At 41.9% G+C, this 10173-nt stretch overlaps 1 protein-coding gene across 2 annotated transcripts; it reads left to right on the top strand.

Moving 5' to 3' along the window:
* Window positions 1-5139: 5139 nt before the first annotated feature.
* On the top strand, window positions 5140-7651 carry lpar6a (lysophosphatidic acid receptor 6a). Of its 2 annotated transcripts, XM_075472861.1 has the most exons (2): window positions 5140-6680; window positions 6807-7651. In XM_075472861.1, the coding sequence occupies exons 1-2, from the start codon at window positions 5972-5974 to the stop codon at window positions 7061-7063; spliced, it is 966 nt and encodes a 321-aa protein (XP_075328976.1). In that variant the 5' UTR covers window positions 5140-5971; the 3' UTR covers window positions 7064-7651. The 2 variants fall into 2 exon arrangements, with proteins under 2 accessions (XP_075328976.1, XP_075328975.1); XM_075472860.1 differs by having other exon boundaries at window positions 5141-7651.
* Window positions 7652-10173: the final 2522 nt, after the last annotated feature.

The following is a 10173-nucleotide window of genomic DNA, read 5'->3' as shown; positions in this document are numbered from 1 at the left end:
TTTTTTTTTCAAATACCTGCCTGAATGTGTCGAGTTGAAATCTTAATTTTGCTGAGACTGTTGAATAATGCTGATCGTGCATCTCCACCACAGTGAAATGTTAAAAGTTTTAATTATGAGTCCTAACAGATGATTATGTATGTTTAGGGGTTATTTGATGAATGCCAAATCATCACTAGACAGTTGATGATGATGACGCTAGATCTCCATTCGAGCCAAAGACTAATCAAATGAGCAAATCAAGTGATTCGTGTCCTAATCGCTTAGAGAAAACTGATGGACAAGTATCGGCTGTTCAGTTTTCTGATGACAGATCTACCTAACTTTGCTATTTGTAGCAGGTTTAACATAGGTTGTTCTTAATATGTTAATTTGCATTTCAGCTCAAAGGTTTCTTTTTTTGTCTTTAATCCCAAAATATGATGAATTAGACTGTCAGTCGTGTTAATATTCTGTTTTTTGTGAACTTAACTGAGTTAAAACGTAGCGACACGCTGTAGTAATACCAAACGCTCATCATAGCAGTGACAAGTTAAACAGTTTTACAAGAATTTCAAAAGTCAAATGAGGAAACGTGCACAACTGCTAACGGTCGTTGGCACTCTGCCATGTTACTGTGCATCACTCTGTGTCAAAGTGTGAAATAAATCATGATTTATTTTCCCAAGTCCCATTAAATGTTTATCTAAAGTAGTCCAGACACACTCTACTTCAGTTAGGAGTGAATGCGCGGACTGTTTTGTATTTTCTCTTTGTGGCTCCTGCGGTTGTGCCTTTTACCCAGTTTTATAAACCTGTATGTTGTTAGGGGTTTAATATAAACTTTTACTGTGCGTATTTCTGCATTTTGCTGATACAGAGTTGATACACAGCCTTTTTGAAGGGAGCAAACATTGATTGACCCTACGGTGTGAAGGGTGAAAACAGGAAAGACCCTGAGTTGAGTGTTGAGAGAAACTGCTACATGCGTACAGGGGGAGTCAAAACAGGTGGGATGAAGCCTATAGTAGAAAAGTACCGGATACAGGGAGATAGGGAGGAGTTTTCCCACACAGGGAGAAGAAGTCTGAATGGAGCAGAGATGGGGTACGAGGCCGATATCGGACCAAGGACTAAACAGGGAAAGCCAAGTCTAAACCACGGCTTCTCCCCAACTTTTGGACCAATAATATATCAGATTTATGGCAAAATAAGAGCTTATTTTGCAAAAGACTGGTGTTATTTTTCTGATTAGACTGCCTGGCAGAGAGAGATCCACAGCACTGTGTAACTTGAACCATTTAACGAATTCTGAACCAGATTTGGAGTTTGTATTTCCTCTCTCAGACAGACGAGCACGACAACGTCTGTTTGCACGCATGTCTCTGGCTGTTTTGAGTCTTATACTCTTGTGTCTATAAACCCTATAAAGAAACTTAAGTGGACTAACTTCAGTACTCCTCTGCAAAGCTACTCAAGCATGCGCCACGTAGCTCAGGATGCTGTTACGGTGTGAGATGTAAATTAATGGCGAAGCGAAAAAAAAAAAAAGGAAACTGCCTTCGTGGTTGTTTTTGCTCAGTTTAGAGAGTATTGCTTAAATTGTGTAAACCAAGCAGAAAATGAGTTTTTTTTAAATTCCTGGCATGGACACAGGCTCACTCTTTACACTTGGACATTGTGCAATATCCTACAGAGGATGTACAATAGTTTCTGGTTAATTGTCAGTCTCGTCTCGAGTACTTCCTGTTTAGTTCATAATTATAAGCTGTTCGGCCACGATGCAAATTTAGCTGCATCTTAAGAAGCAGCTCTTGTCTTCAAACTTTGACCTTTTTCACACATCCCTTCTCACGCTCTTGTTGATTTAGCGCGACAGCGGTTTGTGGATTGAAATGAAGAGTTATAAAAATGGGTCAATGTAACTTTGATGATTTACTCCTTTAAGCACTGCACATGCAAAGAGCGGTTGTGTGGGAGTGAGTGAAAATTGTTTGTGGGTGGGGAGTATTTGGTTTATAAAACAGAGAAAACTTTAGGTGGTGAGCCAGAGATTTCCCTGTAAAATGTTAATGTTTTCACTCATGATTTTCCAGAAAAGATTAGGAAACATAACTTGTTATGCCTCTGACGGATCTTTGTGTTTCTGGTATATCTCACAAAGACACGTGTGGTTCTCTGGAAAAAAGATGAATATTTTTGCCTTATCTGAGTTTCAGTCAGGCATGCTTTAACCGTCTAAAAGCTCAGCTTATGCGCCATTTCCCTCAGAATTTTGATTTCGCTGTTAAAACATCATTCTTCCTCCTTCTTTTATGAAGTTTGTGTTGGGCCTACCCCCTCGGAGGACTCATGCCCTCAGTGGCTGGTGCGTCTGCAGTTCTGCCTCTTTTTGTTTGTTTGTGGATCCCAGCACAACATTTGTGCAGCCGCTGTTTCCAAGGTGAACGTGAGAGAATGAGCCCAAAGCCCTTTGAAGCACAGTCGGATGGAGCAGAGTGCCTTCGTGTCTGAAGACGTTTGTTCTGCAGTTTGCATTTTGGGTGCCTGCTTTGTAGTTGTCTAATTATTAGGACTTCTGCTTCTGAAAGTCACATGTGAGTCTCACGTCTTGACACCAAAGTCATGTCTCAAGTCTTTTTTTTTAGTAATCTGTTCCTCAGCTAGTTATTAATCGTCATCAAATTTACACTTTTACGTGACACTTGGAAATGGGATATTCCATCGCAACATTCTGATGAGTTAAATATTTACAGTAGGTATAAAAGCAAGTATCACCAACTCTGTGTGAGGTACTTTCCCTTAAAATGAATAGAGATTTGACTTTTCTCTTAAAAAATACACTGAGACAGCAGATAATAACCCCATCTTTGAATATAAAATGCTTATTTATCAGTAAGAAAAATAGACTGAAAATTCTCCACTGATGGACACATAGCTGTGAATATTACATTCCACATTACATTGTCTCCTGTCATTTTGCCCTGGATATTGCACACTGGAATTCTTTCTAACTTTATACCTCACTACATCTTTTGACTCCGCTATACTTGGCTGTAGTTACTTGTTTCATTTCATTTAAACCCTCAGATATCGAAAGTATTTTCAAAAGCCTGTAGAAATCTGTGCACACAACAAACAAACAGTTGAATTTGATATTTGCAACATCAACTTGTAACATCAACATTAAATATTGACACACAAGTTGTGAAGGAGGCAGTGATATTAATGAAAGAACTGTACTCTGACTTCATGTCAGTTCTGCTGATGGTACTTTCCTACGCCAGACTTTTACACGATGCATTTTTTTTTTACAAATGCTTTCAACATAACTCAACAGCTTTGGGTGTTGATGCATTATACATCAGACGAATCTATGCCTGCTGAGCCAGTCAAGTTTGGGTTGGTTTGTTTTCTTCTTCATTTGTCGAACTTGAGGTTGTCATCAGATCTGAAGCCTGTCTCTGGCCGGGTTCTGAATGCCGCTGATGGTCTTTACACAATCACACCATGTCTTCGGTCTTGGCCTTGGGGGGTGCCAGACAGTTTCCTGCCATTGTGAGAAATTTAACAGTCCAAGGATTTAAGCCACATGTTTTTGTTTAGTGACCACGTTGCATGTGAAGTGCTTGTTTTTATGTGCTGGATGTAACTATTTTGCGAGTGAAAGACAATAGTACAGGTTTAGTTTTTTTTGACTAACATTTTCTTTGAGCCTTGATGATGTTTATTTTGCGGATGGCTGACAAAGAGAGACTCACAGGCCATAAAACACCCACTGTCTCTTTGATTCTCTGTGAGATTTTCCTTCATTTGTTTGGCTATTGTTGGTAACTCTGAAGCTATGTTTGTAATGGTGTCATGTTCCGAAGCACTACACACATCAGGAAAATATTGTTAGAACCAATAACACACTGCTACAGTCGTCATATAAGTGCAGGATTTGTTTCAACAACAAATAGTGGCAAAACATTTGTGTGCTGGCAGAGAACCAAACCAGGTAGCATGCATTCTCCTTAGCGCAGTAACAATGGGCCCAAACAATATCACTCAAACGTAATCAAGACGCTTAGAGCTCTGTCTGAGACTAATTAAACTTCACATCCTTCCCCGTTGAGCTGATTCATTCCCAGCAAGCGCCCCAGAGTTCTACCAACTGCCAAGTAGAAAGTTTCAGCTGAGGGAGAAGCTGAATGCGACTTTCACAATGCGCTGAGGAGAGAAAGCTTCGGGCATGGGCCGACGAGGGCAACCGCAATACTGCTGAACAGAGAAAGCTCTCTGTTTTGTTTCTTTCTAATGTTCCCAGGAAAATAGAAAGCTGTTCTTCTTTGGCGGAGCTGCTGCCCACACAGGCTGAAAGCAGATCTGTGGAGGCAGTCACCTTGGGCCCTTCCCATGTTTTTCAGAGACCTTCTCAGGCACTTTTGACCCCCCCTGCCTTAATCAGATTTTTTTCTACCCGTCATGCTGCACAGTAGCAGAAGAAGGATTCAGACTTCACATCACCTCAGAGTAAAAATACCAAAGAAAAAAAAAACTTTGGCGAAAATGTGAAAATACACGAGAATCGGCTCTTTAAAGCTTGTCAGTATTACACTGATTCCGACTTATTCTGGACTATTATTAATCAAGCATAAAGCAGCATTTCATGCTAACTAAGTGGGGCTAATTCTAACTGGATGTTGGAAAAATAAGTACCAACTTCAGCTGCTGGAAAAGAAAATGTACAAGTATACTATAAAGCACTAAATAAGCTAAATCAATGTGCTGAATGCACTCCAGCACAGTTAAGTTTAAACTCATTAAGAACCTTGAAGAGTTGGGCATTTAGTTTAATATCGAGATATATATTTTTACCAAACAAATAATAGAACCTGAGATTCTAGACTCCATCAATGCACTTCCACAGATGAAACCTTTTTTTTTCCACTTAGGAACATTTAAAGATACCCCAAAACATTTGTTTTCAACATGTGTCCCTAATTCAAAGTGTGTGACAGTATTTCGGTAAGTCACATGCACTTATTCCAAAGCTTTGTTGAATCCCCTCACAGTGCACTGCTGTTGTGATTGGCTCTTTAACCGTACAAGCAGACAAAGGAGAGGGAGGAGTTGCTGTCAGGCAGGAGGAGGAGTTATTATTGCTTCTCTCCCTTCTACTCTAAAGTAGAAAAACTGTCTGATACCGGCACAAAGGAGGAGTAGAGATTCTGGATGTGATGAGTGCTGACCAAAAGTCCCTGAAGCTGTTGGAGGGAGAGCCTGGGAGACACTGAGAGACCCTCGCTGTTTGTTAAAGGAAGACAGAGAAGGGACAGGAAATACATCCTGAAGACAGACTTTGAAAGACATTCACATTGTCACACAGAGACAGAGAGCAGGGGATCAACTCAAGCTTTTTTACTTCTGCTTCTTCAGGAGAAACATGGTATTGCGTGATCAGGACTTGCTGAGAGATGGGAACCTGACAATTTTTCTGCCTTGGAGCTGAAATGGACTAGAGAGACTTTAAACAAAGAGAAGGAATCTGACCATGAGGACACTTCTCAAACAGATCTGAATGAAGATAAGTCCCTGTTCACTTTGTGGAGATGCTCATTGTGATTATGGAGTGAAAGGGAGGCACAATTGTGTTATCTGAGAAAGTAAAAGTGAGCCTGTACCTTGTCTGGTGAAGCCTGATTGAGAGAGGCAGAGCAGGGGGAGGGGAAGAAACTCCGGCCTGGACCTGTATCTATTCAGAGGGATCTTTTCAATGTCTGGTAACCCCCAAATTAACTGCATCAAGACCACGTGCAGCACTTCTCTATGACATGGGCAGCTGTGTTGGAAAGAAACATTTGTGCAAATGGCCTGAGTTTCTTTCAATGCGTTGCTGTCTCGGACTGCTCTGTTCTTGGCTATTTATTCATGGTCAGTTCATCGTGCAAGGCAGACCTTTCATTGTATAGCTATTACATAACAGCCCTCCTCAATTCTCTGTCTCAGAATGTACAACACTACCCTCCTGAATGACATCACCCAGCAATCGTTTCCAAGTAACTTGGGGTCTTCCAGCTGCAGCAAGAATGACGGGTTCAAATACCCACTGTACAGCACGGTCTTCAGCATTGTGTTTGTGGTTGGGCTTATCACCAACGTTGTGGCCATGTACATCTTCACCTGCTCTTTGAAGCTGAGGAATGAGACCACGACCTACATGATGAACTTGGTAGTGTCTGACCTGCTGTTTGTCTCCACGCTGCCCCTGAGGGTCTTCTACTTCATCAACCAGAACTGGCCTTTTGGAAGCATGCTCTGCAAAGTCTCCGTCTCCCTCTTCTACACCAACATGTACGGCAGCATGCTCTTTCTCACCTGCATCAGCGTGGATCGCTTCTTGGCCATCGTGCACCCGATCCGTTCAAGGATGCTGAGAACCAAGCGCAACGCCAAAATAGTGTGCGCTGCCGTGTGGGTGTTGGTTCTCTCAGGGAGCCTTCCCACGGGGTTCTTGTTGAACAGCACATCGAATGATGAAAAGGTGAACGCCACCTTCTGCTTCGAGAACTTCTCGTCCAAACAGTGGAAATCTCACCTCTCCAAAGTGGTGATCTTCATCGAAACGGTGGGCTTCATCATCCCTTTGCTGCTCAACGTCTGTTGCTCCATAATGGTGTTGCAGACTCTGCGGCGTCCCCAAACCGTCAGCCGTGGGGGTAAGGTGAACAAAACTAAGATTCTGCGCATGATAGCCGTGCATCTCTTAATTTTTTGTTTTTGTTTCATCCCCTACAATGTAAATTTGGTTTTTTATGCCCTCGTCCGAACAAAAACATTAAAAGACTGCTATGTGGAGTCGGTGGTTCGAACCATATACCCGATAGCCCTCTGCATTGCTGTATCCAACTGCTGCTTTGATCCCATTGTTTACTACTTCACCTCGGAGACCATCCAGAATTCCATCAAGAGGAAGTCTCAGGTCAGCCGTGCATACGATGTCAATTTCTCCGAGGCCTTGCAGTCAGAAAGCAGCTCCCATCTGCAATGCAGCCTCATGACCCTCAAAGCTAAAGTGTTCAACACGGAGTCTTCAGTGTGACAGTTGGGGGGGGGGGGGGGCTGTGCTCAGCATAAAGCATGAGGACACTTCCATGAGACCATGTGGATGGATTGTTTGAGCGCTTTACCTTATTGCAGTCTTCATCTCGGGGCAAATGTTTGGAACCGTGGATCTGACAGCCTCCGCTTTGCAGTATTATTACCTGACTCAATGCTTACTTCAGTGGATTTGTTGTTACTACTTACTAATTTCCTTTTCCTGTGGATAAACTGTAATTGTGTTTAACACAATTTTTCTGCTCATGGCCCGGAAGGAAATGTCTGAACCGCAGGTCAGATGTGATGTTGATTGCTGCATGTGCCTGTATAACTGTATTTATATCCATGGTAAGCTGTGATGCTAACTTTAGTGTGTTAATCTAATAAATTAACATAAAGCTATATCAAGCTATAGATGTACAGGGCTTTATGTTTGTGTAAAACTGTTACAGAATTACAGATGGGTCACAAAGTGCCTTCTTCTTCGTTCCAGAGACATTTCACTGTAGACTAAATACACTGACAGACTTTTTCAAACTGCTCTCACGCCATTTGTCATGAATAAAAGCCAAGTATTGTCGTAAACTAATCATTGCACCGGAAACCTTTTGTCATTTAAATCGTGTTGATGCTTGAATATAAAATTTCCTTAAATATTTAACTTGAATGTGACATAATGGATGAAAACCAGGGAGCTGCATCGTGGCACAAAACCTGTTTGTTTCTATCATCAAACTTTACGACACTGCTCCTTTACTTCTTTTTTTCGCAGGGCAGATGGAGACTGTTGTAGCGCACTATAGAAAACAGTTGCAACTTTAAGATAAGATAAGATAAGATTCGCCTTTATTGTCTCCACAGGAGAGAAATGTTGCGTGGGCATGAGAAGGTGTGATTTACAATGAACGAACAAGACTTAGACACGACTTAGGTACCACAGAGGGAACACACAAGAAACATACAATATATGCTGAACAAGGAAACATGTAAACATAGATCTATGTGTATCTATACACTGTAGCCTAGTTTGCCTACAGCCATAGCCCCGCAGCAGACAACCATTTAGTGCACACAACCCTCCCTCCTGACTTTACACTTTACACAATATACAGGCGCTAAAACTGTTTGTCTAATGTTTTGTTCTACATGCAATGAATGGGTAAAGAAGGGAAGTCGAACGTTGGATGGAGTCTGACTCAGGCTACGGCTACACGAAAACGAAACGAGGGTTTTTTTGAAAACGGGTACGAAAACGATTTCGACCACACAGGGGGGCTTCTCTGTCCACATGACAACGCGACGCTTGCTGAAAACGATGCAGTACACACGAAACACCACTAGGTGCGCTGTAAGCCACCCCCACCGGTTACACCAGAACAATAGAAGAAGCAATACGCATGCGTGTACGCCCCTACTTCTACCAGCGCGAAGCTCACGTTGTTCCTTCAACAATGCCGCTGTAGTTAGCAGTGTCTGCAGCAGTGCTACTATCAATGTTGTGGGGTCCATGATGATCGCTGTCTGTCCTTGTTGTGTTGTCTTCTTCCAGATTTTGAATAGAAGCCGCTTTTTTTCTGGTCACTGACGTATGTGTATACGTCACTGGCGTTGGCCATGTGGCTGTGCAGACGTAAACAAATCCGTTTTCGCTGTAACAATGGAAACGAAACAACACCGTTTTCAAATCTTCCCACTCTGGAACCCGTTCTCAAAAACTATCGTTTTGGGGTAGTGGGAACGCCGGCTCCGTGTGGCCGCGACAGCCAAACGATAAGAAAAACTATCGTTTACAGTGAAAAACGTTTTCGTGTAGCCGTAGCCTCAGTTTCAGCTTTATATGTGGCAATAAGTGGTAGAAGAGGGGAAGTCTCAGGCTACGGCTACACGGAAACGTTTTTCACTGTAAACGATACTTTTTCTTATCGTTTGGCTGTCGCGGCCACACGGAGCCGGCGTTCCCACTACCCCAAAACGATAGTTTTTGAGAACGGGTTCCAGAGTGGGAAGATCTGAGAACGGTGTCGTTTCGTTTCCATTGTTACAGCGAAAACGGATTTGTTTACATCTGCGTCAGCCACATGGCTAACGCAGTGACGTATACACATACGTAGAAGTAGGGGCGTACATGCATGTGCATTGCTTCTTCTATTGTTCTGGTGTAACCGGCGGGGGTGGCTTACAGCGCACCTAGAGGTGTTTCGTGTGTACTGCATCGTTTCATCGTTTTTCATCGTTTTCGTCTGGACCTGACTCTTTACAGCAGTGTTGCCGTATGGCCGCAATAATATTCGTACCCGTTTTAAAAAAAAAACCTTGTTTCGTTTTCGTGTAGCGTAGCCTCAGTTGATGGTAGCTGACAAATACAATTGACATTTTTTTAGGCAAGAGAAACATTCATCCCATTATTTTTGGGGACAATCACCTACATGCCATAATGATAATATGAGTTTGGATCAACTGATTCTAGACTTAGAGTTAAAGCTTGTTTTTCTTAACCTAGACTGGAATTTCATTTTATCATCCTGCAACACTTTGCTTTCCCTCCTTCACAAGGACATGGTGTTTTCTGATTCAACTGACAAGGCTGTGCCCCTTCACCACACTAGTACAGTCTGTACAGCCCCGCCATAAATCAGGATGTGTCAGATTAGCCAAGAATTACTTTGCTAATTGCCATGCAGCATAGTTTAAAAAACTATTCTGTCGTGCTTACGCCATGACAAAATAAATAGATTGTTGTCTCTAAATTTCTATCATGTGAAATTGTTGGATTTTCTTATGAAATGTGGTTAGTGTTAAAAATAAAGAGGGAATGATGTGGAAACTTACAGCCTGTAAGCTAAAAGTTTAGGCTTTAGATAACCTGATGTTGGCTTGTGAAGGACTTCTTTATACAGTTTAAGCCCATAAAGTCAAACTGGTCTTTTTAGTAACTGTATGTACAAAATATGAGTACTAAAAGCATTTTAAGTACTTCATTATATGTGTAAACAAGAGTACATGGAAAATGGAGAATAACGTTTAGCTACATTTCCTTTTGTTTTGCCCTCTTGAGGTTTGGAAAATTTCCCACATGTTCACCAAAAACAAATATACAAAAAACGTGTGGCT

This window comes from Odontesthes bonariensis, chromosome 9, assembly GCF_027942865.1.
Source record: "Odontesthes bonariensis isolate fOdoBon6 chromosome 9, fOdoBon6.hap1, whole genome shotgun sequence".
Classification (NCBI taxonomy): Eukaryota; Metazoa; Chordata; class Actinopteri; order Atheriniformes; family Atherinopsidae; genus Odontesthes; species Odontesthes bonariensis.
The sequence above is the reverse complement of the archived record's forward strand: the minus strand, read 5'-3'. Positions and strand labels throughout refer to the sequence as shown.